Raw genomic sequence first — 16,516 nt, 5'->3', positions numbered from 1 at the left:
AGATGAGGAAGAGCGAGCCTGAGCCTGAGCCGCAGCCGGGGCTGCCTCTACTACCAAGGCCCGGGCACATACCCAGGCCGCCCACCCCGCCCAGCCGTTCCTCTCGTCCCTAGACCGGGCTAAGGCAGATTCTTCGCTTTGTGGTTAACAAAAGCAGTTGGCTAACTAGTGGAGGGCCCAGGTGGGGTGCATAGGAACACAAAGTGTAACACACTCGTGTTCCTGTACAGTGCATAAATTGGAGATGTTTCTTTTTCTTCCTATTTTAAATGGCTTTCCTTTCAATTAAAGGTTTATTTAGCTTCAGAATCCAAGTTGATGAATGACATGGGTTATACATTTCTTGGAGTTTATCAGTTGAAAAATAAGAATTTTAGTATTTTGTAAAACAAATTGAAACCCTTGAATTGTTTCTTGTCATTCAGAACTAGGTAACGTTTAATTTAATATTCTTTAATTGCCCAAATATTAATTTAGCCCTTGCTCTTTGGAAGGCTCCTGGCTAGTACTGGAGATGATAAGAAACATAGGCCCAACCCCTGCTTACAAAACTGTGGAGTCTAAGAGCAGCTCTCATATAAAAAATAGGTGGTGAGATACTCCCTAAGATGAAAAGGACTAGTAAAAATAAGGAGTAAAAAGGAGGGAGGGGGCCTCCAGATGAGGAGTTCTAGTGTAAAATGCCCCAAGGCAAGGCAGATTGAGCCTTTGGGCAGCTGAAAGCCCTGTGATAGGAAGTAATTTTTTTAAAAACTTATTTGTCATAGAGAGAGAGAGCACAAGCAGGGGGAGCGGCAGGCAGAGGCAGAGGGAGAAGCAGATTCCCTGCTGAACAGGGAGCCCGATGTGGGGCTGGATCCCAGGACCCTGGGATCATGACCTGAGCCAAAGGCAGACGCTTAATGACTGAGCCACACAGGCGCCCATGATGGGAAGTAATTTTTTTTTTTGTATTTTTTTTTTATTCTTATGTTAATCCCCATACATTACATCATTAGTTTTAGATGAAGTGTTCCATGTTTCATTGTTTGTGCATAACACCCAGTGCTCCATGCAGAATGTGCCCTCCTCAATACCCACCACCAGGCTAACCCATCCTCCCACCCCCCTCCCCTCTAGAACCCTCAGTTTGTTTTTCAGAGTCCATCGTCTCTCATGGTTCGTCTACCCCTCCGATTGATGGGAAGTAATTTTAAGTTAGCTGTATGGTGGGCTAAATGTGGCTGTGGAACTGGTGAGCCAAGTGGTGGGTCTCTGAGTTGAGAGATTTAAGTCTGGAATGGAAAACTACCTTTAACAGTTACTTTGGGATTGTGAATAAATCAGAGAGGATCTCCACCCAGGGCACGGATGGAACATGTCCCATGCTTCTGTCCCCAATGCAGGTGAACACAGAGCACAAACTAGGTGTTTTACACAAACCATCTCCAGGGAGTTTCTGAGACATAAGGGCCATACTCTTTTGAGGTTGGAAACTCAGAAGCCACTGTGCAGGTACTGTTTCCTGTAAGTTGGGGAGTCAGAATCCATTTTATCAAAAGAGCATTCAAATTCAGTGTTACTGTTTTTGTTTTGTTTTGTTTTTTTACTTGGCTTCAGTGTTACTGTTTTTGTTTTGTTTTGTTTTTTTACTTGGCTTCTAATTCTGCAAATTCTAAGGGAGGTATAGATTTTAGGTGATGGTGAAATTAATGAATATAGGGGTGCTTTCAGTAAAAGGGCAGAGGAGAGGAAAGAATTAGTCTTTGAATCCAATTCTAGAGGATTTGAGTTGCATTCCGCTGGAAAAAACTCCCCCATGCTCGAAATATGATTTATGGGGGGGGGGGAATTTACTTTAGTGTCTCTGTAAGCAGCACTTTGGACTGATTTGGTATTCCATGTCCTAGAGTGGCATATATTCTCTGATATCTACTAGATTAAAACAAATATTCCATCAGGGTGGGTGGTATCCTCTGAGGTCAAAATAATCATAGCCTTAGTAATTACAGGCATTGTGTAAAGTCTCAGTGCATTCCAGGCATCTTTCCAGGTGCTTTATGTACATTAACCATGGTCCACCAGGCCCTGCGAGACAGGATTTAACAAACCTTCTTCACAGATGCAGAGCCTGAGGCCCACAGAACTTGCTAATGCACCCAGTTCAAAGAGCTAATAAGTGATAGGGCTAGGCCTAGACCCTTGGTCTGAATCTGTCCAGAGCTCACACTTTTCCACTCCTCCCAGCCTGATGCTGACCATCAATCACTTAATTCACTTTCTTTTACCACTCCAAAATGTATCTCAAGCCGATAAAAAGGACTCTGTGACCAAAACATTGGATTGGAATACATAACCAGTGTGATAAGAATACCAAAATAAATCAGAGATATGAATAAAGGAGAGAACAAGACAGTGACAATATGATCATCTACATGGGTAAAATCAGATATCTTCCAAAGATCAGGGGTTCACAAAATCATCTGGCTCCATCCTTCTCTGTAAAAAGTAAATCTTTTATGTTGATGTTAATGGCGGGTATTCATCCTTTCTCATGGCTGAGTAATATTCCATTGTATATATGGACCACATCTTCTTTATCCATTCGTCTGATGAAGGACATCTCAGCTCCTTCCACAGTCTGGCTATTGTGGACATTGCTGCTATGAACATTGGGGTGCATGTGCCTCTTCTTTTTACTATATCTGTATCTTTGGGGTCAATACCCAGTAGTGCAATTGCTGGGTCATAGGTGAAATAAGTCAAGCAGAGAAAGACAATTATCATATGGTTTCACTCATATGTGGAACATAAGGAATAGCATGGAGGACATTAGGAGAAGGAAGGGAAAAATGAAGGGGGAGAAATCAGAGGGGGAGATGAACCATGAGAGACTATGGACTCCAGGAAACAAACTAAGGGTTTTGGAGGGGAGAGGGGTGGGGGGATGGGTTAGCCCGGTGATGGGTATTAAAGAGGGCACGTATTGCATGGAGCACTGGGTGTTATATGCAAACAATGAATCATGGAACACTACATCAAAAACTAGTGATGTACTGTGTGGTGACTAACATAACATAATAAAAAAAAAAAAAGTAAATCTTTTAGAGCTATCCTAAGTGTGGCTGGTGAAGAGAAGGAATATATCAGCTTTTTTTTTTTTTTTTCCTCAGACTCCACAACACCTGTCCTGGGCTCCCTGATGTATGCTGCTCTTCCCTAATCTTACATCAGTCTTGGCACATGGACTCATTTTCTGCAATATTTGCAGTAGAGAAACTGGTCGAGTGTTTGCACGTACACGTTGTTTCCCAGGAAGCCTTTAATCAAGAGACAGGCCAAGATGAGGACCCCCCCATGAATGAGTACTGAGAAGACAACTACCCCAACATACTGGGGTCATCCAAAGACCTAAGGATGGTGACCTTAGCTCAGTAGAAGGAGTCCCAGGCTCTGAAAGATATGACGAGGACCATGAATGAGAAATGATGGAAGGACCCAGCCAGAACAGCAAGGTCCTATAGTATCACATCCCTGCTGTCTTTTGGGAGACACCCAAGGACCATGATCAGATGAGGATCACCCTCACTTCCAACTTGGAATTCTCAGGAAAGGAGGACCTACAGGTAAGATGAGCAGCTATAGGAGAGCACAGAATGAAGTTACATGATCGGTCATCTGTCAAGGTGAAGACCCAAGAGTAGCACCCACAGCATAAAAGGAGGTCCCACAACATCTCCTCTGCTGTCATCCCTGGGAAGCCCTGGGCAGAGCTGATTTCAGCCTGGAAAGTCTCAGGAAGGTGAGGGCCTCAGTTTAATGGAAGCTGCCTCGGTTTTGCAGAGGGAGGGACCTGGGCCCTAACAAGAATTCATGTGAAGACCATGAGTGTTATCAGGGGACCCCAAAGCAGAGGGGGCTAAGTAGAATCCTGTACCATTCTTAGCCTTGGGGGACCCAGAAGAGCCCTGAGGAGTCCCCTCATTCTGCCCGGTGAGTCTCAGGGAAGGAATGGCCTTATCTAGCAGGATGGTCCCAGCTCTGCAGAGGGAGAAGTCTTGACCATAGCTAGAGTCAAGGTGTGGACCCTCAATGCAAGTGAATCTCTCCTGAAAGGGGGAGGTTCACAGAGCCCGCCCCCCCTTATGAGGCTTGTGCGGCTCAGGAAGGAGTACCCCCGAGCGACAGGACCAGAGAGTCCCCTCTAGGGACTCAGGAGGGTGGGGGCCCTGGGGGCTGGCAGGCCTGGGCCGGCAGGGGGAGGAGCCACAAGCGCCGGGGTCCCACAGAGCCCCGCCCACCCCTGCGTTCAGCCCCCGGAGACCCCGGCGCCGCCGCCCCCGGATGCAGATACCCCGACTTCCGTTCTGGGCGGGACCTCAACCACTGGGCGCGGTGGTTCCTTGGGCGGCGGACTGTTTCCCAGGACCGGTCTAAAGTCAAGGTGAGGACCCTGGGGGGGACTGAAGAGATTATTCCCCCCCATAACAAAGTTGGCCCCCCTGAACCTGCCCCTTCGGTCGGGCTCTGGGGGGGTCCCAGCGGACTGGCTGGCCGAGCAATCCCATCGTCCTCAGGGTGGCCTCAGGGAGGCAGGGCCTTTGTCTAAAGGGGGCGGCACCACTCCTGCTGGCAGTCCTGAAATTCAGGAGTAATTTGGGCTGAGATAACCCCTCATTTCTGCCTAGGGGGTGATTCAGGTAGAGAAAGGCCTTTATCTAAAGGAGGCAGCCCCATGAGCAGAGGGAGGAGTTTTGGCCCTAAAGGAGTAAAGGTAGGACCGTCAGTGCTAATAAGGGCCCCTCTCCTCAAAATAGGGAGCTGCACAGAACAGCACCCGGCTCGCATATCTGGGAGTCCCCAGGGGAGGTACCCAAATGTGCAGCACAGTGACTTCTTTTCTAGCTACTCTGGGGCCTTTGCTTTAAGGCTTGTAGACTCAGGTAGATGGAGAAATCCCAAATCCTACCTGGAGTCGAGGTCAAAGTCCTGAATGAGGTCTGAGGGAGCCACTGCCTCCAGAACAGTGGGGTTGAAGGGTCTCGCCCCTGCTCTTAGCAGGCATAGGCCCCAGTCAGCTCACTCTGGCTGTCAGCGTAGGTCCCAGAAATGCGAGGACCTTTGTCTAAGGGTCATGGCCTCAAATCAGCAGAGGGCAGAGCCCCAGGAAGGGTTTGGAGTCAAAGGGAAGATCCTGAGTAAGGAAATGGAGACCACTCAGTACCCAATTGAAAGAGTAGCCTAGGGATGCCTGGGTGGCTCAGTTGGTGAAGCGTCTGCCTTGCGCTCAGGTTGTGATCCCGGGGTCCTGAGATCGAGTTCCGAATCGGGCTCCCTACTCAGCAGGGAGTCTGCTTCTCCCTCTCTCTCTGCCTCTCCCCGCAACTCACATTCTCACTCACTCTCCTCTCTCTCTCTCAAATCAATAATAAATCTTTAAAAAAAGAGTAGCCCATGATGCCACCCCTGCTGTTAGCCCTGGGAGTCCTAGGAGTACTCTCATTTCCTCCATTGGGTTCTCAGGAGACGGGCAGACCAAGAGCAAGAGCCCTGTTGGGGCTTAGCGCTGTGCCCTCACAGATATCTACAAAGGTGGCTTCTTAAAAGCCAGGGTGGTCTCTCCCTGCTGAGGTGCTCCCACTCTCATCTTCTCCGCTCTAGGTACCAGCATCTTCCACCCTCCTGTCCACTCTTGGGCCCGTTGCTCTGACCCAGTCATGCCTCGGGGCCAGAAGAGTAAGCTCCGCGCCCGTGAGAAACGCCGCCAGGCCCGAGGTGAGCCCCAGGGCCTTGGGGGTACTCAGGCCACTGCAGCAAAGGTTGAAGAGTCCCCCAAATCTCCTGTTTCTGGGGATACTCCCCCAAGTTCCCCTGCTGCTGGCACTTCCCAGGAGCCTCAGGGATCCCCAGCCACTAGCTCTCCTGCTGCAGGTGTTTCACGCCAGAGATCTAATGTAGGTGCCAAGAGCCAAGTTGAGAAAAATAAAAATTCCTCTCAGGCCTCAACTTCCCCTGAGAGTGCTCGCAAAGATCTTCTAACCAGGAAGGTGGGGATGCTGATGCAGTTCCTGCTAGAAAAGCATACAATGAGGGCACCCATTAAAAAGGCAGACATGTTGAAGATGGTCAACAAAAGGCACAGGGAGCACTTCCCCGAGATCCTCAGGAGAGCCTCCGAGCACGTGGAGCTGGTCTTTGGCCTAGAATTAAAGGAAGTCAAGCCAGGCGGTCACTCCTATACCCTCGTCAGCAGCCTAGACCTCACCAGTGACGGCAGTGTGAGCAGCATCTCGGGCTTTCCTAAGAATGGGCTTCTCATGCCTATTCTGAGTGTGATCTTCTTGAGTGGCAACCGCGCCTCTGAGGAAGATATCTGGGGATTCCTGAATATTTTGGGCGTCTATGATGGAAGGAGGCATTTAGTCTTTGGGGAGCCCAGGAAGCTCATCACCCAAGATTTGGTGCAGGAAAAGTACCTGGAGTACCGCCAGGTGGCCAACAGTGATCCTCCACGCTACGAGTTCCTGTGGGGCCCGAGGGCCCATGCTGAGACCAGCAAGATGAGAGTCCTAGAGTTTCTGGCCAAGGTTCATGATACCGTCCCCAGTGCCTTCCCATTCCATTATGAAGAGGCTCTGCGAGATGAGGAAGAGCGAGCCCGAGCCCGAGCCGCAGCCCAGGCTGCCTCTATTACCAAGGCCGGTGCACGTTCCCGGGCCAAGTCCAGTCGCTCCTCTCGTCCCTAGACAGGGCTGAGGCAGAGTCTTCGCTTTGTTGTTGAGGAGGGCTGCCATCGTTGAAGTAGTGAGAGGCTAAAGTGGGCTTGGCGAGGCCATAATATTTATCTTCTTTGTTTTCCTGTTATACATTGGTAGCTTACAAATATAGTTCCTTTCAATAGAATGTTTATTTAGATTCAGAATCCAAGTTTATAAATGACATGGATCACACATTGCTGTCAGATTTAAGAGTAAGAGTAGTTTTGGTGTTGTGTAATAAAGCCTGAAAATCCTTGCATCTTCTCTGGGTTCCAGAACAACATAATATGGCTTTGGAATGGGGATTTTCTTAAGAGTAAGAGTTTTGGTGTTGTGTAATAAAGCCTGAAAATCCTTGCATCTTCTTTGGGTTCCAGAACAACATAATATGGCTTTGGAATAGGGATTTTTCTTGGAAATATGAAAGAACTAGCAAAAATATAACTGTGGTTTTAAAATGGAAATGAAGTAAAATGTAGTTAAATATTGGTTTGTTCTATTCATTTTTGTCTTTCTCTCTCTAAAATTCAAGGGTATATACCTGAATGTCCTTAACTTATTCAAGAATGCAGATAAAATTAAATAGTAATAAGTTACGGGGCGCCTGGGTGGCTCAGTCGTTAAGCGTCTGCCTTCGGCTCAGGTCATGATCCCAGGGTCCTGGGATCGAGCCCCGCATCGGGCTCCCTGCTCGGCGGGAAGCCTGCTTGTCCCTCTCCCACTCCCCCTGCTTGTGTTCCCTCTCTCGCTGTCTCTCTCTCTGTCAAATAAATAAATAAAATCTTAAAAAAAAATAGTAATAAGTTACATTCCTTGCTCTGTGCCCCGTTTATTCTTATCATTAATTGAGCATCTGGTCTTTGGAAGGTTGTATGTTAGTAGTGATGATGCTAAGGATAAGACCCTGCACGTAGATTTTTAGAGTGTAAGAGCAGTTATATAAGGACGATGGTGTGATGAACTCCAACATGTAAGACAAGTTTGAAAAAAAGCAATGAGGAAGGGGGGCAAGTGAGAGCAGTGATGTATACATTCTCTGAAGCAGGACCCTTGGGGGTCTTCTCAGTGGCATAGCTGCCATTCAGGAAGACAGCACTGCAGTCTCGGACATCTCCTGGACAAAAAAAAAAATTCTCAGAGATGACGGTAGTTCCTTCTGGTGTGAAAAAAAGCATAATAACTACCATTTCTTAAAGACCCAATATTTGTCTGTCACTGTGCCAGGTGCTTCACATACATTACGTATGTTCCAGCAGTCCTACAGGACAGGGCTTCTCCAACCCACTTGGCAAATGAAGAACTTGAAATAGTCTCAAGTTCACATAGCTGGTGAAGTGACAGAACCAGGGGTAGAGTCTGGTCTGGTTCCTCTGGAACCCATGCTGTTCCGCTCCTCGCAGCCTGAGGCCAACCTTGTGTCTCTTAATTACTTTCTCTTCTCACTATTCCATGATGGCTCTCAGGCAATGAAAGAAGGACCCTGTGGCCGAAGTACTAAAAGCAGGCCTAAAGAAGCAAGGTGCAAATGAAAATCAAGGACAAGTTGGGGATTGGCCATGGGTTCATTTTCCTAGGATCCTCCTGCCCCTCGCCCCAGGGTCCCTTGAGAGCTGGCGCTGCCCTGGTCCCAGCACTTGTGTGCAGTCCTGGCACTTTCCTGCATGACAGCTCCCTCCCCTGGGACTTTCCCAGTGGCCCTCATGACCAAACTGGGACCTGGCCCATTGGCCAGCTCTCCTGTGTGTCCTCCTCTGGAGGCTGCCCCTGCGCCTGGTGGCACAGAGAGCCACTATCCCCCGCCCTCCCCTGACTTAGAGCATTGCAACTCCCTGCAGCTCCCATCCCTCCCCCTGGCCCCCCTCTGACAGCAATTGCCCTTCTGTGTAATTCTGACAGTGAGGTTTAGACACCTCCTCACCTCCCCTAGGTGCCTCCATCACATTCTCAAAGTGTGTGTGTGTGTGTGTTTTGCCAAATCAGCTATTATGTAAACTCTGATTTGGCATGGAATCTATAAGGCCTTTGTTTATAACTCTGAGGCTGGAGAGGCCTTTTTTGGGAAACAACCTGATATTTGCAGTAGGATTTTAATGGAGTATCTTACTTGAAAGTGGCCACTGAATCTACACACTGATGAGTGAGCTTAACTAAGTGGTCAAGAACCAAAGCCTCCCTCCTAAGTGGTAGATGAGGAAGGACTGAGGAAATCACTGCATAAGCAAATGTCTACTGAGGCTGAATTTCTAAAAACCCATCTTGGAGTTCTTAACAGACATGCTGACTCTCAATAAAAAGGAAAAAGTATTCACCATTCTTCCAGTGAATCTTGTCTATATCTGTCCCAGGGAAATGCTGTTTTTACAGAGTGTGTTTAATGGCACCTCTTCAGGTATTCAGGCGAGCTCAGTCACGTGGTGGGTAGCTATGATTTTGACCACGCGCCAAAAGGTAGGAGAAAATCCTCAGCCTACTGAGATTCTACAGGTTATTGCAAATGGCCACGCAGAAAGGTGCTATTGAGGGACAAGGGGTGAGCTCTCCCTGCTAAGAATTACAGGGTCCTTTTGAAAATTAGATATAATCCTATATTTGAAAACTCTGTTACATTGTATGCAGTAGAAAAATTATTGATGAATTTCAGGGTAAATTTGGCCTTCTCAGAAACTCCTCCAAGAAGGGAACAGGTCGTTGTTAACCACCAATTGCGGGAGTTGCTCTTGATGGAGCACCTACAATGTGGGAGCAATTCCATCCCCAGTCCACTTACAGTTGGGAAGGGTCATATGACTAACCCCTACCACCGATACATGAGTAGAGGCATGTTTGTCACCTCCAGGCCAAGGCACATGACAGTCAGTGTGCTACTTCCGTGCTCTCTCTTCCATTCAGCGGCAAACATGGGGAGCCCATGTGAGATGATGGAGACAGCCTGGATCTCTGGGTCACCTGACAGCAGTGAGTTTCTGCCAAACCCCATCAGGTTTTATGTACATAAGAAAGTTCTTGTTGTGTTAAGCCACTCAAATTTCAGGTTTTCTCTGTTGCATCAGTAACTTTATCTGAGGAATACACACCTGCTTATTTCTGTTGTTGGGCTCATTTAAACATTTGTCATTAGACAAAGCTTTGCATTAGACAAAGCTAATAGTAGTGTAATTCTTGTTACACAAAGTTCGAACACAGGTCAATCACAGTCTCCCCCCCGCCCTTAGAACTTTCCTCCAAATTTCAACCCCATTTTCAAAAGTAACCACAATGAACAGTCTGGTGTGTGTCATTTTAAAGGTGATTTGAGGCTTTTTCATACATAGATGTACTGTAAAAATATAGATTTAGGCATACATAGCCAACAATGTGCATATTGTTCTGTAACTTGCTCTTATAACTCAATGAAGTAAATACAGGATCTTTCCATGACAGCTCATATGAGACCTGCCTCACTTTCTAAAAGTGCTACATCACCATTAGAAAAAGTTCTGGCCATCCCTGTCTCTGGTCCTGGCAAGCCACAGCGAGAAGCAGAGTTACCTTAGCCAGCCTGTAGATCCATGGGAACGAATGGCTGTTGGGTTAAGATGCTGAGTTTTGTGGCTGTCCGACAGGCACAAGAAGTTTACCAATAGGTACCTGAACGGTTAGTGGTTACAAGCCATTTATATTTGAATTTTTTATCTTCTTTGTTTTCTGTAGGTAGCATGTATTATTCTTAAAAATATTTTAAAAGGTTAAGAAAAACTTCAAAAGGCACGAGAAATTCCAATTGTAGATGTTAGGGAAACCTTTAAAATGGGAAAAATATGGAAGAAGGACTGGAGCACATTGGAAATGCTACATACTCAGAGCCTCGTTTTCATGCATATTTTATATTTTAAGTGATTTTTAAACTTAATTTTTCCAAGCTGAAACATTTTATAATTATTAGCCTCGTAAGATGTTTCATTTTTATTTATACAAATATTCGGAATCTATGATTAGATGTGTGCATTTGGGTCAGTTGGACTTCCATTATTATGCATCAATGCACTTTTGGAATTTGACCTTCTCCTTTTTCAAATAAAATGCATATATACCTGGCACAGCTTCCTACTTGACTACTATTGTGCCTTACGTAAAATGACATTTAGTTTGCTTCTCCTTGGTTAGAATCAATAATGTAAGTCGTATTTATGTCCTGAAATAATACGTATTTCTTGTCTAGCCACATTGTAGGTTAAATAGGCTGTAGGATCTGGCCTGGGAAACTAATCACCCTTTGTTATTTCTTTGCAGTCAGGAAAGGGCAGCCAGAATTCTAAACAATCAACTTTAGAACTAAATATATAGGATAAAAGTTGTTTAGAAATTGAGATGTCTTGCACTAAGGGGAAAATATTAATACTGCCCTTCTTGCAAAACAAATGGTGAACTCAGGCAAAGACAACTCAATCAGCATTTGTATCATCATCTCAAGATTTCGAGTCAAACTACGAGTATAATATATTGTAATGTGTATATGTGTTGTGATGTCAGTTTCCAGTTCAAGTTAACTCTACTGGCTTTATTAATCTGACAAACACATTTGTTAGCTAAACCCCAAAGACACTGCAGAATCTCTGTCAGACTGTTATAACTGAAACCCCCTAAAGTGTTTGGACTTACTGGCTCTAAATAATTCCACATCTGGAAATCTGTGGAAAGTTCTCTTTTCTGGGACTCTGGAACAGTGTGGATGACACTGTTGTGACTCTTCTCTCCTCTGCCACGTGTGCTACTGTCTTGGCTTTTGTATTAGTCATGATAGGCTAGGCTGTGTTAGAGGGTCTAATTAATCCTGAAGTCTCAGTGGGATACAACAGAGGTGTATTTCTCGAGGACGCTACATGTTCAGTGGGTATGGGGGAGGGAAGCATATTAGGGGTTGTTCTGGGGCTTGCCTACTCACAGAGGCAGGGGAGAGTGGCCAGAAAGTCTCTAAGGGGCTTTTCTCTGATTCAGGCAAACCTATTACTTCCTTTCCTATTCCATTGGCTAAAACTAATCATATGTCCTTGATTAGCCTCAGGGGCGTCTGAAAACTGGAGCTTTCCATGTGCCTAAGGAGAAATAAGGAACTGGATTTGGTGAGCATAGCATGATCTCCACTAGAGCTTTCAAGACGCTACCCTGTCCTGGTTCTTCTTCTACCTCTCAGACTTCTTTTCTTCCATCTCCTCAATGGACTTCTCCACATCACTTACACATTGGTGTTCCTCAAGTTACCATTTCCAGTCCACTATTTTTTCTCTCCACAACTATCCCCAGGTAATTTCATTTACTCTGGCAATTATAACTACCAGCTATATGATGCTAACTTCCATATCTATTATCCCAAGCTCTGACCTACCCACAAAGCCTTAAACACAGATCTAACTATGATTAGTTCATAGATATCTCGAATTCAGTGTGGCAAAATATAAACTCATTATTTTCTCCCAAAACTCCTTCCTCCCCCTCCTGTATTCTTTATCCTAGGCAGTGGCAGCACCAGATTTCCAAGCCTAGATTCCTCCCTATCATTCCTATCCCTTAATTTTATATGCCAACTTGGCTAGACTGTCGTGTCCCGTTGTTCGGTCAAACATCAATCTGGATGTCACTGTGAAGATACTTTTTAGATAGATATGACTAATATTTAAATCCACAGGCTTTGAGTGAAGCAGATTACCATCTCTAGTGTGGGTGGGCCTCATCCAATCAGTTGAGGGCCCCAAGGACAAAGACTGGTTTCCCAAATGAATTCAGCATCGAAACTAGAACACCTAGGCATCGTTCCTTTTCCTCATCACCCTCCCAAACTATAACCAAGAATCAAGCCCTGTTGATTCTACTATTAGATATTAGCTACAACCTTCCAAATTCTCTTCAGTGTCACTAAACTTCCTCACCCTCATCCATCTTTGATTTCTTCATTTGTCTTCTAACTACTGATCTCCCTGCATCTGCTTTTATGCATCCTTTCCAGTTCTTTCTTCCTCAAGCTTTATGACCTGCATTACAGCACCACTTTTATGATGCAATTTTGAGCTTCATTTGCATGAATTTTCAATGGTGGTTTGGATGGTCCTTGAGATATTTTCCAATTACCCCATTCTTATTTTGTGTCCTAGCACTCCATGCTGTTGAGGATACTATAGGAATCTTCAGAATTCCAGAAATCTGCTTAGAGAATCCTGAAATCCGGGAGTAGATGGAAGGTCTGAAGGATTTGGTTAGAAAAGGAAAGAAAGCATCAGCGTTGTGTCTTGATCTTACACAGCCAGGTGGCAGTGTTGCTTCTTGGAAGATAGTCACTGGAGGTTTGTAGCTTTGGAAGTGGGTTTGGGGCTTGCTTGACCCTGGGCATTTATTTTATTCTGGTGAATCCAATCTACCTGCAACCTATTTCTCCCCAGTCATGTCACTGGAGCAGCAACACAAGCTTGATTCCTTACTTTTTTCAGTTACCTTTTTTTTTTTTTTTTTTTTTTTTAAACACACCTCTGATTCCCTGGATGAAAGAGATTTGCCTGAAAGAAAGATGAGATGAGGAAGAATTAAAATCCAGTTCCCGGTTGTCCTTCCTACAGAAAGACTCATTATCAGGGAAGCAATTGTAGTACCATTGCAACAGACTTGTGAAAACTGATTTGAAACTTACAGCAAAAAACCATGTAAAGCCCTTCAGTCCAATCCATGTGGCTGCAGGGTAATTAGTGAAATCCAGATTAATAAGAAACTTGCTAGGCAGCAGGGTGATTTGACTAACAGCCTGGAAAGGTACAAAATAACTGGGTAATGAAGTGGATCTGACTATAATGTGCAAGATTGCTCCTGGGATTGTACAGAAATCCATTATTCAGACAGATGCTGTATCTTGTGGACAAGAGATCTTCAAAACTGGAAATACTGTATCTTTCCCATCTGACTCTGCTTCATGCCCCCATGGACCAAGGATTGAAGGGCAAATTGAGAGAGGGAAATATTTTAGTAAATTCTTTCCAGGTCTAATCTGATATTTCATCCAAGGTGGAGGATGTGTTCTGTGCTACTCTAGGGCTTTGTCACACATCATTGGATCTGACTCTCATAAAAAAGAAACCCTGTCTCAAGGAGGAATAATAGTTACCACTCTCATTTTTTCATCGGCAATTAACTTGAAGTTCTAAGATGTGAAATGCTAGATTTGAATGTGGCTACCAAAAGCACATAAAGACAAGTTTTCTTTCATTAGTGATGCCTCTGGGAGTTGCCAGGTACCCATAGCCAGGTTGCAGCTGAAAAATCCTCTGTGAGTTTTCTCAGACAGAGTGGAAAACTACATGCACACATTATTGGACAAATCATCAGCTTCACAGGTGACAAGAGCACATTTCTGTCCAGGTGAAGTTCTCAGAGATAAATAAGTGCAAACAGCATCCATTACTTATTAAGAATGAGAAGCTTCACTCTAACAAGAAAAATTAGCCTTAGGCATGAGGAAAATATGTGTGTGCCTATGTGGTAAGATTCAGGAAGCATCTCAATGGCTTCTTGCCCTACCCTGATACAATTCAAATAGATCTCTATCCCCATTCTTGCCATTCTCCCAGGTGGGATAGCAGATACAGGGCCAGAGGGAGATGGTACTGCCCTTAGAGCACAGTATGGGTATGATAGACCAAATCAACGTGTGGGACATTTGGCAAAAGGAGAGGCAAAGAGACAGCAATCAAATTTCCAGGGTTTGAGACTCGAAACATAAGCAGAGTCTAGTTCAACTTCCCTGTGAGGAATTAGCAAGTAGAAAACAACAAGGACAACAATAATAAATTTAGTTCCTTAGGAATTGCAAGGCTCTATGGTGGGTAATAGGAAGGAGAGAAATAAAGAAAACATTGTCCTAACCTCAGGGAGTTTCTAGTTTACCTTGAGAGATAACACGTGTGCATATAAAACCACACCTAACTGTCTAAGGCAGTATACCACACTTGTGAAAAGACTGATCTCAGAGTGAAGGGCTTGAGCCCGGTGATAAAAGAGAAGGCTTTCGAGCGCCTGGGTGGCTCAGTTGGTTGAGCGACTGCCTTCGGCTCAGGTCATGATCCTGGAGTCCCTGGATCGAGTCCCGCATCGGGCTCCCTGCTCAGCGGGGAGCCTGCTTCTCCCTCTGACCCTCCCCCCTCTCATGTGCTCTCTCTCTCTCTCATTCTCTCTGTCTCAAATAAATAAATAAAATCGTTAAAAAAAAAAAAAGAGAAGGCTTTCTTCCTTTGTTTCCTTTATGTTTATCTTGTAAGATTTAGGAGCATGGGGGGAGGGGAATTTTTCTGTTGTTAGAATTTAATATTTCAGAAGGGGATAGATGAAAGGTGACAGGTGTTATTTATTTCTTAAAACCAAAACAAAGATAAAAAGATAATCTGACTCCCCTCTCTTTTCTCCATTCCTAGCTATAAACCACATCATTCAATCAGCAAGAATTAATTGAATGCCAGTCATGGGTGAGACGCCCTATATTTGTGTAGCATTTAAGAAATGGCAAAAACAGGGGTGCTTGGGTGGCTCAGTTGGTTGGGCGTCTGAGTCTTGGTTTTGCCTCAGGTCATGATCTCAGGGTCCTGAAATGGAGCTCCACATTAGGCTCCGCACTCAGCAGGGAGTCTACTTATCCCTCTTCTTTCCTCCTCCTCTGCCCCTCCCCCCTCTAAAAATAAACTTTTTAAATCTTTTAAAAAAGAAATGATAAAAAACACATGCATGTTTATATTTTCCATGCATCCTCATAATTTCTCTGCACAGATAAGTGGGGCAGAGATCACTCTGGCACTTTATGGTTGAGAGCCCTGAACACACTGTCAAAGTCAAAGACCCACTCAGCCACAATGATGTTCAGTGGATGGTTCTGCCATCAAAGGCTCTTGCCCCAGTAGGGGTGGAAACATAAGTCATAGACATGGCAAAAAGGTAAGCTATAGGGAGAGAGTAAAATTAAAAGTCACTTAGCTATGAATCAGAAGATTCTAATTTGTGTCCTGATGCTGATTACAAGTGAATCTAGAGAAGTTACTTGACTTCTTGGGACCCTTTGTTTTTCATCCATAAAACTAGGCAATAGCTTGCTTCAAAGTGTTGCTCAGAAGTTCACATCAAATGTATGCAGACAGGCTTTAGAAAGAATAAAGTTCTATAAAGATATGTGGCATTAAAAGGGAAGAAAGAATGAAAAAGTATGAAGAGAAATGTTAGATGAAATGGTAACAATAGCAACAATAAACACGCATTAATTGCTTACTTTTTCCAAGAGCTGTGATTAGTAATATGTATATATCACTTTCTATATTTTACACTTTTCTAAGTAAATATATAAATGCATATATTTTATATATAACCTATATTTATGACATATAGTATAGAATTATATACAATTTTAGTTAATATCCACAAGAACTTTTCAAGTAGTAGTAGTATTCCATTTTACAGATGGAGAAAACTGAGGTTTAAAGAGGTTTAATCAGGGGCGCCTGGGTGGCTTAGTCAGTTAGGCATCCAACTCTTGATTTCAGCTTGGGTCATGATCTCAGGGTCGTGAGATCAAGCCCCATGTTGGGCTCCATGCTGGGCGTGAAGCCTGCTTAAGATGCTCTCTCTCCCTCTGCCCCTCCCCACTTCCTCTCTAAAAAAAATAAATAAAATAAAAATAAAGAGGTTTAATCAGTTGTCCAAGTTTACATACTTGTAAATAGCAGGGCCTGTATTCAAACTAAGACATTTTTACTTGCAAGTCTCTATGCTTTCTCATGCTT

At 44.6% G+C, this 16,516-nt stretch overlaps 1 protein-coding gene across 1 annotated transcript; it reads left to right on the top strand.

The window, feature by feature from the left end:
* Positions 1-4,314: 4,314 nt before the first annotated feature.
* MAGEB1 (MAGE family member B1) lies at positions 4,315-7,353 on the top strand. Its single transcript, XM_006744227.3, has 2 exons — positions 4,315-4,423; positions 5,641-7,353. Exon 2 carries the CDS (start codon positions 5,697-5,699, stop codon positions 6,723-6,725), a length of 1,029 nt encoding a protein of 342 aa, XP_006744290.2. The 5' UTR covers positions 4,315-4,423; positions 5,641-5,696; the 3' UTR covers positions 6,726-7,353.
* The last annotated feature ends 9,163 nt before the right edge of the window (positions 7,354-16,516 follow it).

This window comes from Leptonychotes weddellii, chromosome X, assembly GCF_054177405.1.
Source record: "Leptonychotes weddellii isolate Sample4059 chromosome X, ASM5417740v2, whole genome shotgun sequence".
Taxonomy (NCBI): Eukaryota; Metazoa; Chordata; class Mammalia; order Carnivora; family Phocidae; genus Leptonychotes; species Leptonychotes weddellii.
This window is presented reverse-complemented; position numbering and strand designations above follow the sequence as displayed.

What these genes read in the sequence shown, in the direction of transcription:
- MAGEB1 (XM_006744227.3), top strand. Translation starts at nt 5,697, where the DNA reads ATGCCTCGGGGCCAGAAGAGTAAGCTCCGCGCCCGTGAGAAACGCCGC.